The sequence below is a fragment of the Bos indicus genome, chromosome 4, assembly GCF_029378745.1.
Source record: "Bos indicus isolate NIAB-ARS_2022 breed Sahiwal x Tharparkar chromosome 4, NIAB-ARS_B.indTharparkar_mat_pri_1.0, whole genome shotgun sequence".
Classification (NCBI taxonomy): domain Eukaryota; kingdom Metazoa; phylum Chordata; class Mammalia; order Artiodactyla; family Bovidae; genus Bos; species Bos indicus.
The window spans coordinates 88134571-88157596 of NC_091763.1; the positions used below are offsets into that span (position 1 = coordinate 88134571).

A 23026-nucleotide genomic window follows, 5' to 3' on the forward strand; every position below is an offset into this window, starting at 1 on the left:
GAAAAGGAGTACATCAAGGCTGTATATTGTTACCCTGTTTATTTAACTTATATGCAGAGTACATCATGAGAAACGCTGGACTGGAAGAAACACAAGCTGGAATCAAGATTGCCGGGAGAAATATCAATAACCTCAGATATGCAGATGACACCACCCTTATGGCAGAAAGTGAAGAGGAACTAAAAAGCCTCTTGACGAAAGTGAAAGTGGAGAGTGAAAAAGTTGGCTTAAAGCTCAACATTCAGAAAATGAAGATCATGGCATCCGGTGCCATCACTTCATGGGAAGCAGATGGGGAAACAGTGGAAACAGTGTCAGACTTTATTTTGGGGGGCTCCAAAATCACTGCAGATGGTGACTGCAGCCATGAAATTAAAAGACGCTTACTCCTTGGAAGGAAAGTTATGACCAACCTAGATAGCATATTCAAAAGCAGAGACATTACTTTGCCAACAAAGGTTCGTCTAGTCAAGGCTATGGTTTTTCCTGTGGTCATGTATGGATGTGAGAGTTGTACTGTGAAGAAGGCTGAGCGCCGAAGAATTGATGCTTTTGAACTGTGGTGTTGGAGAAGACTCTTGAGAGTCCCTTGGACTGCAAGGAGATCCAACCAGTCCATTCTGAAGGAGATCAGCCCTGGGATTTCTTTGGAAGGAATGATGCTAAAGCTGAAAGTCCAGTTCTTTGGCCATCTCATGCGAAGAGTTGACTCATTGGAAAAGACTCTGATGCTGGGAGGGATTGGGGGCAGGAGGAGAAGGGGACGACAGAGGATGAGATGGCTGGATGGCATCACTGACTTGATGGTCGTGAGTCTGAGTGAACTCCGGGAGTTGGTGATGGACAGGGAGCCCTGGCGTGCTGCGATTCTTGGGGTCGCAAAGAGTCGGACATGACTGAGCGACTGATCTGATCTGAGATGAGTGCAATTGTGCAGTAGTTTGAGCATTCTTTGGCATTGCCTTTCTTTGGGATTGGATTGAAAACTGACCTTTTCCAGCCCTGTGGCCACTGCTGAGTTTTCCAAATTTGCTGGCATATTGAGTGCAGCACTTTCACAGCATCATCTTTCAGGATTTGAAATATCTCAACTGGAATTCCATCACCTCCACTAGCTTTGTTCGTAGTGATGCTTTTTAAGGCCCACTTGACCTGACCGGCGCACTAAGCGCAGGCAAAGCGCGGCCGAGTGGAGGTACCCCACATCCGAGGTCAGGGGCAGAAGCCGGGAGGACCCCATGCCCGAAAGGCGGTGGCCAAGAGGAGTTACCCCATGTCCAAGGTCAGGGGCAGCGGCCGAGAGTGCCAGGCTGCGACAGTGCAGAAATGGCGGAGAGGAGCTACCCCATGTCCGAGGTTGGGGGGTGGCTGAGAGGAGCTACCCCGCGTCCGAGGTCACGGGCAGCGGCCGAGAGGAGCTTCCCCACGCCGGAGGCCAGGGGTGGCGGCCGGGAGGACCAGCCCCACTTCCAGGGAGCCATGGCTGCACGGACACAGGAGGGCCTAGAGGAGCTATCCCATGTTGAAGATCAGGAAGGGCGGCGGTGAGGAGATACCCCTTGTCCAAGGTAAGGTGCAGCGGCTGTGCTTTGCTGGAGCAGCCGTGAAGAGATATCCCACGCCCAAGGTAAGAGAAACCCAAGTAAGACAGTAGGTGTTGCAAGAGGGCATCAGAGGGCAGACACACTGAAACCATACTCACAGAAAACTAGTCAATCTAATCACACTAGGACCACAGCCTTGTCTAACTTATCTTAGAATGAGATAAATAGTTGGTTAATCTTAAAGTTATATTTTTCCCTAACTTTCTGTTCTATGAAAAATTTAAATTTCAAGTCATATTCATTCGCTCTGTCAAAATGTTAAAACTCTATTGTTCATCAACTTTTAGATACATGTGGTAAAATCACCTAGAAAATTAACTGGCTGAAAAAAATGAGTAGGTAGAGGCTTTGAGTTGCAATAGCAAGAAAACTTTCCAAAAAGAAGGGGGGAAAAAAGTCCTTTGACACTTATTTTTAAGAAGAATTTAGATTTTTGGTGCTATTCTGTATTAATTTTTCTTGAAGGCAATAGATAAGTTCATATATAAATAAAAGCCCACTAAAACAAGTGTTCTCATTTCATTCCAACTTCACACTAAATTTGGGTTGGCTCATTCATCAGTGTTCAAACTTTGAAATTCTGTATTTTTATATAGTAGTTCTATTTCTAATTTTTTGAGGAACCTCCATAATGGCAGTATGAATTTCCATTTCCACTAACAGTACACAAGGATTCCCTTTTTTTCACATCCTTGCCAATACTTGTTATCTTCTGTTATTTTAATAACAGACATTTTAACATTGAGGGGGTGATATTTCATTGTGGTTTTGATTTGCATTTCTCTGATGATTAGTGATAATGAGTGACAATTTTTCATATACATGTTAACTATTTGTATGCCTTCTTCAGGAAAGTGTTTGTTCAGGTCCTTTGCCCATTTTTAAATTGGATTAAAATTATTTTGCTATTGAGTTGTATAAGTTGTTTTGGATATTACCTCATCTGATACATTAATTAAAAGTACTCTTACTCAAAGATGCTATCATCTGAGTCTTCTTTTTTCTGGTGGAAGGACTTGTATTTATTATATTTTTTAAGTATTGAAATATATTACTTGATGTACAATATTATGTTAGTTTCAGATGTTCTACACAATGATTTGACAAAATGATTTGGTGAGAACTGCCAATACCATGTTGAATAAAAGTGGCAAGAGTGGGCATCCTTTTTTTGTTCCTGATCATAGAGGAAATGCTTTCAGCTGTATACTATTGAATATTATGTTGGCTGTAGGTTTGTCATATATAGCCTTTATTATGTTGAAGTGTGTTCCCTCTATATCCACTTTGTTGAGAAATTTTAATCACAAATAAACATTGAAGACTGTCAAAACTTTACCTGCATCTATTGAAATGATCATATAATTTTCATTCTTCAATTTGTTAATGTGGTATATGATACTGAATTGCAGTGTTGAAACATTCTTGCATCCCAGAGATGTCTCTCTTGATCATGGTGCATGATCCTTTTAGTGTGTTGTTGAATTCAGTTTGCTAACCTTTTGTTGAGGACTTAAGCATGTATGTTCATCAGTGATATTTGTATGTAATTTTCTGTGTTGTCTTTGGTTTCAGTATCATGGTGATGCTGTCCTCAAAGAGTGAGTTTGAAAATATTCTTTCCCCTTCAGCTTTTTGGAGTAGTTTGGGAAGGATAAATGCTAATTCTTCTTTAAATGTTTAACCATTTCCTGTGAAGCAGTCTGGTCATGAGCTTTTGTTTGTTGGGAATTTTTGATTACTGATTCAATTTCATTACTGGTAATTCGTCTGTTCACTATTTCTATTTCTTCCAGATTCATTCTTGGGAGACTGTATATTTGTAAGATTTTATCTATCTCTTGTAGTTTGTCTACTTTATTGGTATATAAACTGTTCATAGTAAAATCTCTTATAATCCTCTGTATTTCTGTAGTGTTGGTTGTAACTTTATTTCCTTTTTTATTTCTGATTTTATTGACTTGGTACCTCTATTTTTCTTGATGAGTCTGTCTAATTTTGTTTATCTTTTCAAAGAACCAGCTCTTAGATTTATTATTAATCTCTATTTTATTTATTTCTGCTCTGATTTGTATTATTTCTTTCCTTCTACTAATTTTGTGTTTTGTTTGTTCTTCTTTTTCTAATTTGCATAGGTGTAATGTTAGGTGGCTTATTCTTTTCTTATTTCCTGAAGTAGGTTTGTATCACTATCAACTGTCCTCTTAGAACTGCTTTTACTGCATCTCATTAGTTTTGGATCATTGTCTTTTCATTTTTATTTGTCACCAGGTATTTTTTTAATTTTCTGTTTGATTTATTCAGTGAACCATTGGTCATTTAGTGCACATTGCTTAACCTCCCAATGTTTGTGTTTTTTGCAGTTTTTTTTTTTTTCTTGTAGCTGATTTCTATTCTTATATGGTTTGAAAAGATGATTGATAGATTTCAGTCTTCTTAAATTTATTGAGACTTGTTTTGTGGCCTAGCATGAGATCTATACTGGAGAATGTTCCATGAGCACTTGAAAGGATTGTGTATTTCACTGCTTTTGGAGGGGATGTTTCATATACAATATCTATTAAGTCATTTGGTCTACAATGTCATTTAAGGCCACTGTTTCCTTATTGATTTTCTGTTTCAATGATCTGTCCATTGATGAAAGTGGGGTGTTAAAATTCCCTACTATTATTGTGTTACTGTCAATTTTTTCCTTTATGTTTGTTGCATTTCCTTTGTATATTTAGCTAATCCTGGTTTGGTACATATATATTCACAGTTGCTATCTTCTTGTTGGATTGATCACTTTATAATTATGTAATGTCCTTCTTTGTCTTAGCACAGTCTTTGTTTTAAAGTCTATCTTTTCCCTGGTGGTTCAGACATTAAAGAATCCACCTGCAATGGAGGAGACCTGGGTTTGATCCCTGGGTTGGGAAGGTCCCCTGGAGGAGGGCATGGCAACACACTCCAGTATTCTTGCCTGGAGAATCCCCATGGACAGAGGAGCCTGGTGGGCTACAGTCCATGGAGTCACAAAGAGTCAGACATGACTGAGCAAATAAGCACAACTAAGCATGCACTCCAGTTTTCTTTTTGCTTTCATTTGCATGGAATACCCTTTTCCATCCCTTCACTCTCAGTCTGTCTGTTTCTTTAGATCTGAAGAAAGTCTCCTGTAGGCAACATATACATGGCTCTTGTATTTTTTTTATCCATTCAGCCATTCTATATCTTTTATTTGGAGCATTTAGTCCATTTACATTTAAAGAAATTATTGATAGGGATGTACTTATAACCATTTTGTTTATTGTTTTCTGGTTGGTTTATGGTTTTTTATTATTGTTTTTGTTGCTCCTTTCTTCTTTTGTTCTCTTCCTCTTATGATTTGATGACTTTCTTTAGTGTTATGTTTGGATTTTCTCTTTTGTGTGTATATCTATTACAGGTTTTGGCTTGTGGTTACCATGAGGTTAATATACAACAACATATATTATTTTTAAGTTGATGTTCCCTTAAGTTCAAACATGTTCTAATATCCCTGTATCTTTATTCCACCAGCCACCAATGCCATTTTTAATATTTCTGACATTATATTTTACATCTTTTGTTTTTTGTATCCTTTAATTACTTATTGTGGATAGATGATTTTACTACTTTTGTCTTTTAACCTTCCTACTAGTTGTCTAAGTGGTTGATCTACTATCTTTACTGTATGTTTGCCTTTACTAATAAGATCTTTGCTTTCATAACTTTCTTATTTCTAGCTGTAGTCTTTTCTGCTTAGAGTAGTCCTTTAAAATTTCTTGTACAGGTGGTTTAGTGATGCTGAATTATTTAAGCTTTGGTTGTTAGTAAAACTCTATCTCCCTTTCAAATCTGAATGATAGCCTTGCTAGGTAGAATATTCTTGATGGTAGTTTTTTTTTTCCCCCTTTTCTCACTTTGAATATATTATGCCAATCGTTTTCAGCCTGCAAAGTTTCTGTTGAAAAGTCAGCTGATAGTCTTAAGAGTTTCCTTATATGCTACTAGTTGCTTTTCTCTTTTTGTTTTGAATGGAATCTTTTTTTTTTTTTTTTTTTGAGCAGTAAGTCTCAACAGTGTGCTTAAAATATTAACATTAACTAAATCATGGTTGGAAAAAGATGTGCTGTTATATAAACTTTTGTTTTTCCATTTACAGAGCACAAGCAGAACAGCTTGGTAATAAATCTTAAGGGACCCTAGTATTTTCAGAATAGTAAATGAGCACTGGCTTAAACTTAAAGTCACCAGCTGCATTAGCTGAGAGAGTCAGTCTGTCCTTTAAGGCTTTGAAGTTAGGAATTTGACTTCTTTCTAGCTATGAAAGTCCTAGATATCATCTTCTTCCAGTATAAGGCCATTTCATCTATACTAAAAATCTGTTGTGTAGTGTAGCCATCTTCATTAATTATCTTGGCAAGATCTTCTGGATAACTTGTTGCTTCTACGTTTATGTTATGGAGGGCTCTTTTCCCTAAATCTCATGAACCAACTGCTGTGAGCTTCAAACTTTTCTACTGCAGCTTTCTTACCTCTCTCAGCCTTCAAGAAAATGAAGAGCATTAGGGCCTTGCTCTGGACCAGGCTTTGGCTTATGGAAATGTTATGGTAGGTCTGATCTTCTATCCAGACGACTCAAACTCTCTCCACACCAGCAACAGGGCTGTTTCAATTTCTTATCACTCATGTGGTCACTGGAGTAGCACTTTTAATTTCCTTCAAGAACTTGTCCTTTGCATTCACAAGTTGGCTAACTGGTGCAAGAGGCTTAGCTTTTGGCCTATTCTCATTAAGTTTAATCATTTCCAGCTTTTGATTTAAAGGTAGAGGTGTGCAACTCTTCTTTTCATTTAAACCATTAGAGGCTTTTCTAAGGTTATTAACTTGCCTAATTTCAATAATGTGTCTCAAGGAATAGGGGTTGTCTGAGGAGGAGGCCTGGTGTGCTGCAATTCATGGGGTCACAAAGAATTGGACACGACTGAGCAACTGAACTGAACTGAGAAGAGGAAGAGAGAAGGAAGCACCACCAGTTGGTAGAGCAGTCAGAACACACACATCAGTTAAATTTGCTGTCTTATATGGGCAAAGTTTATGATGTCCCAAAACAATTATAATAGCAACATCAAAGATCAACAACCACAAATCACTGTAAGAAACTTAATAAACATGAGAAAGTGTGAAACATTCTAAGAATTACCAAAATGTGACACAGAGACACAAAGTGAGCAAAAGCTGTTGGAAAAATTGTGCCAATAGATTTGCTCAATGAAGGGTTGCCACAATCTTCAACTTATTTAAAAAAAGGAAGAAAGAAAAACAGCATCTGCAAAGTTCAATAAAGTGAAGTTCAATAAAACATGGTATGCTTGTACATATCATATGATTCCATTTATAGGACAGGGTTAGGTATAACTACAGAAATAAAATGCTGAACAGTGTTTACCAAGGGTTAGGCATCCTGGGGGACTGATTATAAAGTAGCATAATGAGGGAATTTCAGGGAGGTGAAAGACTATTTTATCTTGATTGTGCTATTGGCTGTTGATTACACAACACTGTATTTGTCAAAACTTATCAAAAACATTGGATTTTACCAAAGATAAATTTAAAAAGTGAATAAAATGGTATAATGTTATGTGAATGTATAGAACACTGAATTCTATTATACTGCCATGAGCATATGAAAATTGTGTAAGTCCATAGAAGACTAAAAAGTAGTTTGGAAAAATAGAACAATGATAAATAATTTGATGGTCAACTTTTCTCTTGGGCTTTTGTTATATTTTAAAGTTCTCCTGCAATATAATTAAGTTTCAAAAATTCATTAAAAGAAACAATATAAAAATCAAACAATTTTACTTTTTCTAAAAGATTCTACTGAGATTTTTGCTTATGTTAAGAAAAATAGATGTTTGGTCAGCTTCTCAAATTATTAGAGATTATTACTCTAAAAATAATCATTGGAACAACATTATTAATATTTCAAACTCTTTAACAAGCCCCTCAAAAAATTTACTAAAGGTGTTTTAAATAGTCTTGCAAAGTAAGACGGCAAAGCTTTTAGAAAGAAAAATCTCCAAAGATGGCTAAGCATATTGGAGTTGGAAAAAGTAATTTAATTCAAATATTACATTTGAAGTTCTTGCAGGATATCTATGTGAATCACTTCAGTAATAATTATAACTATGTGGTAAGTATTATAAAGGAACACAAAGGTGCATGTAGAATCTCAGAAATGAAGAGTTTAACTCTCTCTGAGGCCTAATGAAGAAGAGTGCATGTGAACTGAGTCCTAAAAAATAAAGAGGAGCTGGCTGGGTAAAGTCAGGGACAACATTCCAGGTGGAAGCAACAGAATGTGCAAAAGCTGGAAGGTGTGAGAGATTGTGAGGTATTCAATACAGTACAGCATTCAACTGGACACTTGATCCAGAGAGTAGGAGAGAATTCAAGGTTGGAAATACAAACAGAAAACGTTAAATGGTTCATTTATCAACATAAAAAATATCATTCAAAGAAAATTTCATCAATAAGATGATCTTCCACATGGACCCCTAGTAAAGTACTAAAGAAAATTTGAATATACCTCATTTTACTATAGTATGAAAAGTGAAGTCGCTCAGTCATATCCGACTCTTTGCTACCCCATGGACAGTAGCCTGCACCAGGCTCCTCCAAGCATAGAATTCTAATAAAGGAATACAGGGGGGGAAAAAGGTAGAGTACCTTAAGGTGTCTTGCAACTTCTGGATTAAACAGAGGTGTTTTGATGTAATGAAAAAAGAGTGTTGCAATCCTTTTTCTGAGTCCTTCAAGATTCTGATGTTTGACTCCTCTCATCATAAGGTCAACCTCCCTGTCAATCAATTCCAGGATTTCCTGAGTCAGTTTACATTCATGTTCCTGTGTAAAATACACACACATATTTTGTATAGAACATTAAATATCATCAAGTTAGCTTTTAAAGTTATCACCCAAACAAGCTAAATCTAGATTCCAAAAGTAATGAACCATTGCTAATGTGAGTATAGATGAAAGTGGAAGTGAAAGTCACTCAATCATGTCCAACTCTTTGCAACCCCATGGATACTCCATGGAATTCTCCAGGCCAGAATACTGGAATGGGTAGCTGTTCCCTTCTCCAGGGGGTCTTTCCAACCCAGGGATTGAACCCAGGTCTCTCACATTGCAGGTGGATTCTTTATCAGCTGAACCACCAGGAAATCCCATAAGTATAGATGGAGACCACTAATTTGGAAAAGAAATTGACATTATCTACTGGAATTTAAGATATCCATAATCTACAACCCAGCAATTCTACTAAAGTGCTTTAAAGAAATGTGCACGGAGTCATTGTTCAAACCAGTTCAAAATCAGAAATAACCAAATATCCATAAATAAATTGATCACATAAATAAGTGAAAAAGTAGGTGGCTCAGATGGTAAAGAATCCACTACAACACAGGAGACGGAGGTTCAATCCCTGGGTCAGGAAGATCGCACGGAGAAGGGAATGGCTACCCATTCCAGTTTTTCTGCATGGAGAATTCCATGAACAGAGAAGCCTGATGGACTACAGTCCATGGGTTCACAAAGAGTCAGACACAACTGAGTGACTGTGAGTGATTAACACTTTTGTTCATACAATAAAGTATTATCTAATATATAGAAATGAATTAACTAGAGTTATATACAATAATAAATTTAAATCTTACCAATTAATGTTTATCAAATGAAGCAAGGCACAAAATAATACTTACTGTCTCATTGCATTTAAATAAAATTCAAAAATAAGCAACACTACAGTATATTACTTAGAGATGTATCAGTTCAGTTTAGTTGATAGTCATGTCTGACTCTTTGCAATCCCACGAATCACAGCACACCAGGCCTCCCTGTCCATCACCAACTCCCGGACTTTACCCAAACTCATGTCCATTGAGTTGGTGATGGCATCCAACCATCTCATCCTCTGTCGTCCCCTTCTCCTCCTGCCCTCAATCTTTCCCAGCATCAGGGTCTTTTCAAATGAGTCAGCTCTTCGCATTAGGTGGCCAAAGTATTGGAGTTTCAGTTTCAACATCAGTTCTTCCAATGAACACCCAGGATTGATCTCCTTTAGGATGGACTGGTTGGATCTCCTTGCAGTCCAAGGGACTCTCAAGACTCTTCTCCAACACCACAGTTCAAAAGCATCAATTATTTGGCGCTCAGCTTTCTTTATAGTCCAACTCTCACATCCATACATGACTACTGGAAAAACCACAGCTTTGACTAGATGGACCTTTATTGACAAAGTAATGTCTCTGCTTCTTAATATGCTGTCTAAGTTGGTCATAGCTTTTCTTCCAAGGAGCAAGCATCTTTTAATTTCATGGCTGCAATCACCATCTGCAGTGATTTTGGAGCCCCAAAAAATAAAGTCTGACACTGTTTCCCCTTCTATTTGCCATGCAGTGATGGGACTGGATGCCATGGTCTTAGTTTTCTGAATGTTGAGCTTTAAGCCAACTTTTTCACTCTCCTCTTTCACTTTCATCAAGAGGCTCTTTAGTTCTTCTTCACTTTCTGCCATAAGGGTGGTGTCATCTGCATATCTGAAGTTATTGATGTTTCTCCCGGCAATCTTGATTCCAGCTTGTGCTTCTTCCAGCCCAGCGTTTCTCTTGATGTACTCTGCATATCAGTTAAATAAGCAGGGTGACAATATACAGCCTTGATGTACTCCTTTTCCTATTTGGAACCAGTCTGTTGTTCCATGTCCAGTTCTACCTGTTGCTTCCTGACCTGCATACAGGTTTCTCAAGAGGCAGGTCAGGTGGTGTGGTATTCCCATCTCTTTCAGAATTTTCCACAGTTGATTGTGATCCACACAGTCAAAGGCTTTGGCATAGTCAATAAGGCAGAAATAGATGTTTTTCTGGAACTCTCTTGCTTTTTCAATGATCCAGCAGATGTTGGCAATTTGATCTCTGGTTCTGCCTTTTCTAAAACCAGCTTGAACATCTGGAAGTTCACAGTTCATGTATTGCTGAAGCCTGGCTTGGAGAATTTTGAGCATTACTTTACTAGTGTGTGAGATGAGTGCAATTGTGTGGTAGTTTGAACATTCTTTGCATTGCCTTTCTTTGGGATTGGAATGACAACGGACCTTTTCCAGTCCTGTGGCCACTGCTGAGTTTTCCAAATTTGCTGGCATATTGTGTGCAGCACTTTCACAGAATCATCTTTCAGGATTTGAAATAGCTCAACTGGAATTCCATCACCTCCACTAGCTTTGTTCGTAGTGATGCTTTCTAAGGCCCACTTGACTTCACATTCCAGGATGTCTGGCTCTAGGTGAGTGATCACACCATTGTGATTATCTGGGTCATAAAGACCTTTTTTGTACAGTTCTTCTGTGTATTCTTGCCGCCTCTTCTTAATATCTTCTGCTTCTGTTAAGTCCATACTATTTCTGTCTTTTACTGTATCCATCTTTGCATGAAATATTCCCTTGGTATCTCTAATTTTCTTGAAAAGATCTCTAGTCTTTCCCATTCTACTGTTTGGTAACTATGAAGAAAAATCAAGGAAATGACTACCATGAAAAGTAAGTATGGGATTTCTCTGGTTGTCCAATAGTTGAGAATCTGCCTGCCAATGCAGGGGACACTGGCTTGATCCTTGGTCCAGACGGATTTCACAAATTGCAGGGCAAGTACGCCCACACACTTAGAGCCTATGTTCCTCAACAAAAGAAGTCACCGTAATGAGAAGCCTGCATACCTCAACTAGAGAGTATCCCCCGCTTGCCGCAACTAAAGAAAGCCTACATGTAGCAACAAAGATCCAGAACAACTATAAATAAATAAATAAACAACATTTTTTTTAAAAAATGAAAAAGAAAGCATGGTAATTATTTTTAGAGGATGAGAAGGTAAATTGAAAATATGAAGAGAAAGGAAGATGATGACAAAGTCCTGTTTTGGGCCCAGGGGGATGGCAACAGGGTTGGTAGTTTTACATTTGCAGATATATACTTGATATGCTTATTTCTGTATATTTATATAATTCACAATCATTTTAAATAAAATACTTGAAATGATTGAATAAGAAAGGCCAAATAAGAGTTAAGTGATTAAAGTAGAAGTATTTAGAAGTAATCAAATAGAATTAAGTTGCTCCAACTTCCCAAGAGGGACTACAAGAAACATAGTTTGAAGACAAGAATCAGAAGGTAAAGTCAGTAATTATAAAATAATGTTCTTCTTTTTTAATGCATACTTGGTATGGCTAATAAAAGAATCTGCATTGGTGGTCTTTGACAGCACATTATAATGACCTGGAATGATTTTTAAAAATCTGAACATTGCTATCACACTTGAGGATCTGATTGACCTGTTCTGAAATGGGGTCTAGATATCATTCCTATTAATTTATTCTCATATTCTCTCTCCCCATTTCTCTATATAACTCTTTATCTCTTTCAAGCTGTCCAGATGATTCTAATGTATATTCAAGTTCAAGATTCACTGGTCTGTATGAGCCATTGTCATCAAAATAATACCTCTTATTTATTGAGGGCTCCCTATTTGTAAATATTGAGACATACAAATTATATATTTTATATTGTATATACAGATGTATGTAGAAGTATATACACAGGTATATATTTATATCCTCAAAGCAACTAATTTTACAGATAACAATAGTTTCAGAAATATTCAATAACTTATCTAAGGTTGTACAGCCACAATAAATAGAATCAGAATTCGAGTTATGCTTAAAGGCCTTGATCCCTCATCAAATATCATTCAGTAAATGGGTGTGTGGTTATGTTAGGTTAAATGTATTAAGATATGCACAACTTATCTTTTATGAGTCTATCCTTTGACTCTTTTAATTAACCAGCTAATGGTCCTAATTACATCAGGTAAGAGGATTTCTACTGTACTCCCTACCAGAACTCTCTTTTTTCCAGTCTGGTCATTTTATTGCCCTCTAGAGATATCATGTTTATTTCCTACCTCTGAACCTACTGCTTCTCCCTCTCCTCCTAACCATCTCTAACTTCAAAGACATAGTTACGAGACACACATCTCTGAAAAGGCAGCCAATACCTACTTGAGTTCATGCCTTTGCTTTCAAGATGGGCAGTAATGTGAAAGAACTATGGAGACTGACCTTCCAATCAGAACCATTTACTCAACTACTTAATGTGCCTTAAGTCAATAACTGATAAGGAAAAAGAAATAAAAATACTTATACAAATGCTGCTTTAAAATGGATAAAAATAAAATTTTCATCACGTGTCAAAATATATAGACAATAATTTCTGTTTTATTGAGTATTAATCTCATGTTATATATATCTGCATTCATTAGAGAGACATTTATATTTAGACTATTCACTGTGTGATATTTACATTAGTATGTACCATAATACATAGTTTGAGAACTTTTAGATAAATACTAATGCATAAACTATATCCTCCCCAAATTGTACCCAAATGATATATTGTTGACAAAATAAAATTAATAATTTATTATCTTTATAATTACTTAATAAAAAACATCTTATTTATTTTAATATTCAATATTTTTACTGATGATGTGACACCCAAAACCTAAGAGAAAGTTAATGTACCTTTACTGTATGTTTAAGCGTTAAGAGTACATCCAGCCTTTCATCTTGAGAGACATTCTTCAGCATGATGCAGTTATAGATGTTTTGCAACTCTCTGGCTCTGATGGTAAATTGTGTATCCATGTCAATTATTTTGCCATCAAATCTTCTCCATGTCTTTGGAGCTGAACACTTAAAAAATAATATTATGTTTATAACTATCAGTTAATTAAAGTTTCAAAAATAATTTTATTATGTCTACTGTAAGTTAACCTTATTATTGGGTGATTTATGATTAAAAATATCACTAAAACTTTGTTGTTCAGTCACTAAGTCGGCTCTAATTAGAAAATTAATTAAAGAATTTGTAGACCACGGGAAAGTAAAACAATTTAGGGGAAAAAATATGAGAGAGCTTCAGTCTACAGAAGTGCAAATATTTTCTCAAGATTCAGAATTTGCTACTAATTTGTACTAACTAGTATGATCGCTGGGTTTCCCTGGTAGCTCAGTGCTAAAGAATCCGCCTGCTAACATAGGAGACACAGGAGGCTCAGGTTTGATCCCTGGGTCTGGAAGATGCCCTGGAGGAGGCAATGGCAACCCACACTAGTACTTATGCCTAGGAAATGCCATAGATGGAGCAGCCTGGTGGGCTACAGTCCATAGAGTTGCAAAAGGGTTGGACGCAACTGAGTGACTAAACAACAACAAAGTATGATGGTTAGTTTGATGGATTTGTGAAATAACTCATTAGCCCCTTGGGAAAAACATGCTATTTAGAATGCTAAAAAGATAATCTACTTGGTTCAATTATATTGAATTGGATGAATGTGCCTCGACAATTGAGAAAAACCTTTGTGGAACAATTGTTACAATCCTCAATGTGTCAGACCTACAACTATAGTGAAATGGAACTCAGTTATAGTTCTGTTTCCCATAAAAATAAATCCATAACAAGTTCACAGCTCTTTACAAAGCAGATGTCCACAGTAAAACATCTGTATTTAGCTATCTTAGCAGTGCTTTGGCCCCTGCCTTCCTCATGATCAGTAAGATTCTCACTTTCTATTTCCAGATCTGGCTTGGTGCATCTCAACCTAGCCCACCTCCTGAACTGAGGGTCAAAGATGGAGTTAATTTGTCCTGAAGCCAGTATAGGGAGTCCCACTCTAAGAATTCAGAGACAGGAAATAGTGAGTCCTAGCTGACTCAGGACACCAACAGAATATTTAAAGACTATGTTTGCCAGTGCTATTGTTCCCTCCTGCCAAGACTACCAGAACTTTAAGAGAAGATTTGTTGACCTAGAAAGAGCACAGTGAAAACTCAGTGACTCTTCTACTTTAAGGTATAAAGCTGCTGAGTTTCTTTCCCTGATTATAATTTATCAAAAAAGGTGACTACGTTGATCAGGTCTTCTAACCATTCAATGCTGTATTTTTTGTAGACTGATAATTTGAGGCTTGGGAGACCTGTAGTTCAATTTATGCCATACTTGCAATCATTTCAATCTCAAATTTGATACGGTTTAAAGCTTAAAGAGAAGCCCACATATTGGAACAAATCATCAGGAATGTAGAATAGCCAGATAGAGAAACTATACAAGCCTATATTTATTTAGTATGACAACAGTATGAGGAATTCTTAGTTACAGCCTCAATTTACCTTTTTTTGTACATTTCATATTATCTCAGTTATACTGAAAACTACCAAACTACTATTTAATAACAAATGTATTTCATATGTTTTCAAAGTAATGGCATCATTTTCTTTTTTTTTTTTAATTCTTTATTTATTTTTTAATTTTATTTTATTTTTAAACTTTACATAATTGTATTAGTTTTGCCAAATATCAAAATGAATCCATCACAGGTATACATGTGCTCCCCATCCTGAACCCTCCTCCCCCCTCCCTCCCCATACCATCCCTCTGGGTCGTCCCAGTGCACTAGCCCCAAGCATCCAGTATCGTGCATTGAACCTGGACTGGCATCTCGTTTCATACATGATATTTTACATGTTTCAATGAATGGCATCATTTTCTGATCAAAGATAAAGTGGATGTTGCACAGAGCTAGGAATCTTCATTAGAAACTTTAGATCCTCAGTTCTAGTTTTAATCTAGCAAATGAAAAGCTGCAGCTCTCTGATTAATTTCTATTTTTAGAGCATAAATATAATATTAAATAGTGTAAAGTTAATTATCAGACTGATAGAATTAATAAGATTTATTAAGATTATAAGAGGGAAATAGCTCAATAAAAATATTTTATGATTTAATTATTATCACTTGGAAATTTTAAAATATATTGTTTTCATGGATATACTCTTGTTTGGGGTAGATCTCAGAGTGTTATTGAAATGTAATATTTATTGCAAAGCTCTTTTTGAAACTTCTAAGGAATAAGCAATCTTAGGCTACATTTCATATAGCAATCTTCTAAAGTCTAAAGCCTTAATCTGCAGTTTTCCTCAGGGAAATGCTATTAAATGTAATTTCTTTTCTTTTCTTCCAGAAATGTGAACAATACCTTCAGCTCTGCAGGCTGATAAGTTATTTCATTTGTAATAATCCAAGTACAATAACCTTTTAATGAAATGCTTAGTTCATCTACTCTATTGTGGTTCTTCTCAGCTGTGGTGTTGATTTAATTCTACCTTTCCTCCAAGTTTTTGGTCCCATTTAAGATACTACAATATAGTAATACCTTGTATTTTTTCCAAATATATTCAACATCAAATCCTTTCTACCCTTCAATTTTTAAACCACTGAAATCACTACTACCCAAAGTTTTATTGTATTTGTTAAAAACAAACACACAAACACACACACAGAATATGCAGTATCTATATTTCAATAACTCTGGGAAATGCAATTTGGGTCCAAATAGTTCTATAATTATTTTGCTTGCTAATTCTATTTCTCCTTACAGAGTATAAGAAATCAATTTCTTATGTAGTTGTATGTATTTCACAGGGCCTACAATATTCATTCATTCAAGAAATATTTACTGTGTTTACTGTATATTGTTCCATGTACTAGGTAGCAAGTAGATAAATCCCAATTTCATGAACTCCAGTCTAAGGGCATAGAAAAATTTAAAAATAATTGAAATAAAAGTTGATTATACTTCTGATGCAGGTAAACAGGTAACTTCAAGTTGATATGAAGCACTTAACTGGTGAAAAGAAAATAATATCTAAGATAAAACTGAAGAATAACTAAGAATTAGCCAGATTAGAAGTAAACTGAGTGATACAATCAAAGAGTCCTAGATTCAAAGTTTGAGTTCCCTAGTGTCAACACTGAAAAGATATATAAAAAAAAAAAATCTGTTTGCTACTTGGATATATTACTGTCAACACGGATAATATGGTCTTCAAGTCTAAGCTTTTTTGATTTCAGTCTTTAAGGTATTTTTTTTTATTACTCTGATGCAGGAAAATGTCAACTTTGCTTACTTCTCTTTTCTATTTTTTTCTTCCTTTGAATGCTGTGGCTGTAATAACAGATGTACAATAGTCATGTTCTTAAATTGCTTCAGAAAACAAGAACATAATAAATTCCATTTAGGTGCCAACAGATGAGACAGCATAGATTCTGGAGGAGAGAAACGGAAGAACAGCAGGAAGACACACTTTGAGGATGGGCAGGCGGTGAGATAACAAAAACCCTGAGTGCAGCAAGCTTCCACCAAAGAGAAGAAATGGCTACACTATGAGAGGAGGCCTTTACTTTTCCCTAAATTAATACTCTAGTCCCTCAGGGCACACATTAAGAATAACACTAACCCCCAGAGCTACTGGGTAGTGATCAACTTTGCTTTTACACAGCCAAGGGATTTTGTTCATCCACAGAGGACACCCCTGTGTACTGTGGTGCTGAGAGAGAGGCAAGAGTGGGTTGCATTTTTCCATCCCATTAGCTGCTGGCCACCTGAGTAAGGAGAAAAACAAAACTAAATGACACAGCTAACACAGACCGCAGCTTTTTAGCTTGTGATTGTGAGACGCGGTATGTGAATCAAAGAGATTCAAAGAAATAAATGGCCTTGACCCCAGGGAAAACCTCTTGCAGAAATTCAAATTCAAATTGTCTCTTTACACAGTTTGGATAAGCAGCACCCAAGATATATTAGAAACTGGTTGATGATTTTTCTTTAAAATTTCTGACCTGAATTTCTTCACCTCTGTCAATTTGTGAGTTTTTAACATTTGACAACCTGTGGCTGTCAATGTTTGATAGGATAAAATTAGACTCTTTAAATAATGTTTCAAAAATCTTAAAGGGCTAAATAGATTAACCCTTTTATGGAGAATATAGGCTTAGTATAGAACCCCTAATAACTGATTAGTTCAGTGCTTTTATTGGACTAATTCAAAACAACAGTCATTCATTACTCAAGAGAAATTCTGTGTCCTTGACAAAATATAACTATTAATTCAATATACTATATAACACTTAGACACATTGAAATTAAACTACAACCAAACCATGAAATTTTATTTTCCAAAGTTATTTCCAAATTATAGGAAAGTAAATATTCTCTTTATATATCCATATGTCATGGCACTAAGTGTGGATCTTAAAATCCACATCATGGCCCTGGTTGTGAGTATTCACATTTCAAAATGGTCTAGCCTTAAGGATTAATTCAAGCTACTTTTTTCTTAGCAATCAAAAAAACCTATAGAATAAGTTACTTCAAATTTTATGAAATCAGTGCTGACACCTCCTGAATACTTATTAGAGACATTGCCAGGCATGGGTAGGGTTGGGTGGGAAGAGACAGACAGGCATGAAAAGGAAGAGAACTGGTATTAGAATTTATAACAAGGGACTAACTATAAAATCTACCTTAACTGTTTTCTACGATGTTCATTACGGCACCATATACAAAAAGGTAATTTAAATTAATTTTGTGTTAAATTTAACAAATTTAACACAAAAACATTCCAGAAATAACAAAGATTTCACAATTTACTATAGGAGGTTAAAAGCAGGCCAAAAGCCACCATTAGTCAATATTTTTAGAGAATGGATGAATTATGTTATCTCATCAAATGAGGACTGACTTCAAGTGTAGTTGCTCCAGTCCATGGTTGTGTTCCTCTTGCCCTGTGTAACATTTTGGTCAAAACTGAGGCAAAATTCTCTTGTATCAGCTAAAACATCCATTTCTTCTGAGTCTTAGCCTGGAGATTGGTGAGATTAAGTGGTTTATCAGCTGGGGTAACCGTAGGTTCAGGACCCTAATTCTAAAACCTCCAACCCACAAAAAACCTTTTTTGTGATTTCTACAAGTTCTTGTGGCCAACTTTTTAATCCTTTTTGCAATCTTCTGATCTTGCACCTTTGTGTGTTGCCCTGAATCAGTCTGGATGTTAAGGCCTAGTCGTTTCTCTTGTTCCTTTTCCTCTTACATTAAAAAAAAAAAGAATCCTCTTGCACTAAATACTTCTGTTAGTGATATAATTAATGAAATTACAGTAGGCACACTGTGCCCCACTGACTTCTAACTGTGTTCTCCCCTTCCTATCTCTCCAGCAACACTCAAAGACCTGCATGTTTCTGGCACAATTATCTGGCAATTCTTCCTACACTCAGGATCATTGAGGGTCTCAGATGTTACGCCTAAACTAATCAACATATTTACCAAACAAAAAAACAAAACAAAACAAAACAAACGACAACAAAATAACTTCTTCACAGGAATTCTCATGAACAAAATGGCCCCATCTCATTTTTTTGGGAGAAATTTAAAGAATTTCTTAGCTATACTTGACAACAGGAGTAACCATCATCAACTGGCTCCAGAAGCTCAGATCATGAACTCCTTGTTGCCAAATTCAGACTTAAATTGAAGAAAGTAGGGAAAACCACTAGACCATTCAGGTATGACCTAAATCAAATCCCTTATGATAATACAGTGGAAGTGAGAAATAGATTTAAGGGACTAGATCTGATAGACAGAGTGCCTGATGAACTATGGACAGAGGTTCATGACATTGTACAGGAGACAGGGATCAAGACCATCCCCATGGAAAAGAAATGCAAAAAAGCAAAATGGCTATCTGAGGAGGCCTTACAAATAGCTGTGAAAAGAAGAGAAGCGAAAAGCAAAGGAGAAAAGGAAAGATATTCCCATTTGAATGCAGAGTTCCAAAGAATAGCAAGGAGAGATAAGAAAGCCTTCCTCAGCAATCAATGCAAAGAAATAGAGGAAAACAACAAAATGGGAAAGACTAGAGATCTCTTCAAGAAAATTAGAGATGCCAAGGGAATATTTCATGCAAAGATGGGCTCGATAAAGGACAGAAATGCTATGGACCTAACAGAAGCAGACGATACTAAGAAGAGGTGGCAAGAATACACAGAAGAATTGTACAAATAAGATCTTCATGACCCAGATAATCATGATGGTGTGATCACTCACCTAGAGCCAGACATCCTGGAATGTGAAGTCAAGTGGGCCTTAGAAAGCATCACTACGAACAAAGCTAGTGGAGGTGATGGAATTCCAGTTGAGCTATTCCAAATCCTGAAAGATGATGCTGTGAAAGTGCTGCACTCAATATACCAGCACATTTGGAAAACTCAGCAGTGGCCACAGGACTGGAAAAGGTCAGTTTTCATTCCAGTCCCAAAGAAAGGCAATGCCAAAGAATGCTCAAACTACCGTACAATTGCACTCATCTCATATGCCAGTAAAGTAATGCTCAAAATTCTCCAAGCCAGGCTTCAGCAATATGTGAACCGTGAACTTCCAGATGTTGAAGCTGGCTTTAGAAAAGGCAGAGGAACCAGAGATCAAAGTGCCAACATCTGCTGGATCATTGAAAAAGCAAGAGAGTTCCAGAAAAACATCTATTTCCGCTTTATTGACTATGCCAGAGCCTTTGACTGTGTGGATCACTATCAACTGTGGAAAATTCTGAAAGAGATGGGAATACCACACCACCTGACCTGCCTCTTGAGAAACCTATATGCAGGTCAGGAAGCAACAGGTAGAACTGGACATGGAACGACAGACTGGTTCCAAATAGGAAAAGGAGTATGTCAAGGCTGTATACTGTCACTCTGCTTATTTAACTTCTATGCAGAGTACTTCATGAGAAATGCTGGGTTGGAGGAAGCACAAGCTGGAATCAAGATTGCCGGGAGAAACATCAATAACCTCAGATATGCAGATGACACCACCCTTATGGCAGAAAGTGAAGAGAAACTCAAAAGCCTCTTGATGAAAGTGAAAGAGGAGAGTGAAAAAGTTGGCTTAAAGCTCAACATTCAGAAAACGAAGATCATGGCATCTGGTCCCATCACTTCATGGGAAATAGATGGGGAAACAGTGGAAACAGTGTCAGACTTTATTTTGGGGGGCTCCAAAATCACTGCAGATGGTGAGTGCAGCCATGAAATTAAAAGACACTTACTCCTTGGAAGGAAAGTTATGACCAACCTAGATAGCATATTCAAAAGCAGAGACATTACTTTGCCAACAAAGTTTCGTCTAGTCAAGGCTATGGTTTTTCCAGTGGTCATGTATGGATGTGAGAGTTGAACTGTGAAGAAGGCTGAGCGCCGAAGAATTGATGCTTTTGAACTGTGGTGTTGGAGAAGACTCTTGGGAGTCCCTTGGACTGCAAGGAGATCCAACCAGTCCATCCTAAAGGAGATAAGTCCTGGGTGTTCATTGGAAGGACTGATGCTAAAGCTGAAACTCCAATACTTTGGCCACCTCATGTGAAGGGTTGACTCATTGGAAGACCCTGATGCTGGGAAGGATTAGGGGCAGGAGGAGAAGGGGACGACAGAGGATGAGATGGCTGGATGGCATCACCGACTCGATGGACATGAGTTTGAGTAAACTCCAGGAGTTGGTGATGGACAGGGAGGCCTGGTGTGCTGTGATTCATGGGGTCGCAAAGAGTCAGACATGACTGAGTGACTGAACTGAACTGAACTGAAAGGAAACAAAGCAGCAGATAAAGCACAAGCAGGAAATCCTGCACAAGGGTCAGTCTTAAACAAGGCAGGTAAGTGTCACCCTCTTCCCAGTCCACTGGCACTTCAGAGGCCTCCAGCTCCTTCTTGAGCCCTGGTTTCATGCTGTCTTCTTACAGTTAACAATCAGATACATAAGGAACACAGTGCCCAGTGATGAAGTTGGTTTCAACAAAAGCAACGTGCCAAAAGGAATTATGTTTAGTTCAAAATATGACTCAGCAGAAGTGTGAATATTATGGCTTCCATACAGTAGGATTCATCGTTTCTAGAATGAAGATATTTAAGCATTTGAAACGATAGCATCTACATTGTGTATTTTCTTATAGTACCTGAAATATAAAATTACAAAAGGATTATTTCTGTTCCTTATTTTTCCTCCCTACCTTCCTCCACAAGCACTTATTGATACTCTGTGATGAGCACTGAGCAAGGATATGAGGATATGGAGATAAAGATAGCTCTTGCCTTAAGAAGCTCAGATCCAGGAGGATTCAGACATAATCCTGACGATAAAACTGACCACTATGCACTAAGACAGAAGTGAAACCAAGTCTTATGAAGGTATATGCATGCAAGTGTGCTAAGTCGCTTCAGTCATACCTGACTCTTTGCAACTCTATGGTTGTAGCCTGCCAGGCTCCTCTGTCCATGGGATTCTCCAGGCAAGAATACTGGAGTGGGTTGTCATTTCCTTCTCCAGGGCATCTTCCCAACCCCCAGGACAGAACATGTGTCTCTTATGTCTGCTGCATTGGCAGATGGATTTGTCACCACTAGCGCCACTGGGGAAGCCCATGAAGGTATACAGTACAGGCTAAAGGAGGAGGGTCAGTAGTCTTTTTTGGAAGAAGTGGTATCTGAGCTTGTTTTGAAGGGTGAGTAGCTGGTTACTGAGGAAGGAAGGAAAGGATGCTACATGCAGAGCCCATAGAAGAAGCAAAAGCACTGAGAGCACGCAGTTTTTTCGTGAATGTGCAACTGAGTGTAACTGGAACAGTCTGGCTGTGGTGCGTGAGCAGGGATGATGGGATGGGTCAAGTGTGCCAAGAATGGATTATAAAAGTCCTTGTTCCTGGAGGGCAGGGGAGAGCTGTGTGGGATGAGGTCCCTATGGCAGCAATATGGAGGATCGGGGAGGGAATTAAGAAGTGAACCTGGATGTTGAAAGCCTCATTTGGGGACATAAAGGAATCCAGATGGGAAGAAAACCCAGATCCAATTAAATCAGTGTCCAGCTCTCACAGCCAAGGTGAGACCTTCTCATGACAGCCTCCTAGGGAGAGAGAGGGAAGCAGGAAAGCCGAGGTGCTCCATAACATCTCAGAAGCTTCCCACCTTCTAGAGTTCCAGAGGAGCACAAGGCATTCCACTAAGACTCACATTAGCTGTGGTTCAAGTCTCTGCCTACATGGCCTATTTGAAGACATGCAAGGTCCTCAATGTGTCATGGCAGAGCCACCTCCCTGTAGGCAGTGGTATGCAGTTTGTAAGGAAGAAGTAAAGAATTGAGGCAGTGATTAAACTAATAGAACAGAGAGGATGGTGGCTAAGTAGGACATCAAGAATAATGCCCAGGTTTCTGCCTGAAGCAACTTAAGTGCATGATGAAACATTCATGGAGATAAACTATGTGAGTGCTACAGAATAGGAGCCTCAGTTTGGAGGTGAGGGGACAAGGAATGGTAAGACGAGATGAAGTAGGGGTTGACATGTCAGCTTGAGTTGTACTGTGGGACATCCAAGGAGCAAGAGAGTAGGCAATTTAGTACATGATTTGCAAGCTCCTAAAAAGGAC

General features: G+C 37.6%; 1 protein-coding gene across 2 annotated transcripts in view; it reads right to left on the minus strand.

The window, feature by feature from the left end:
- The window catches only part of IQUB (IQ motif and ubiquitin domain containing), an 82057-nt gene that overhangs the window by 12254 nt on the left and 46777 nt on the right, over window positions 1-23026 (minus strand). For both annotated transcript variants that reach the window (XM_070788075.1, XM_070788076.1), the window contains exons 9-10: window positions 13242-13412; window positions 8340-8516 (exon numbers count right to left, since the gene is read on the minus strand). In XM_070788075.1, the coding sequence (XP_070644176.1) occupies window positions 8340-8516; window positions 13242-13412 (348 nt within the window). The remainder of the gene's footprint in view (window positions 1-8339; window positions 8517-13241; window positions 13413-23026) is intronic.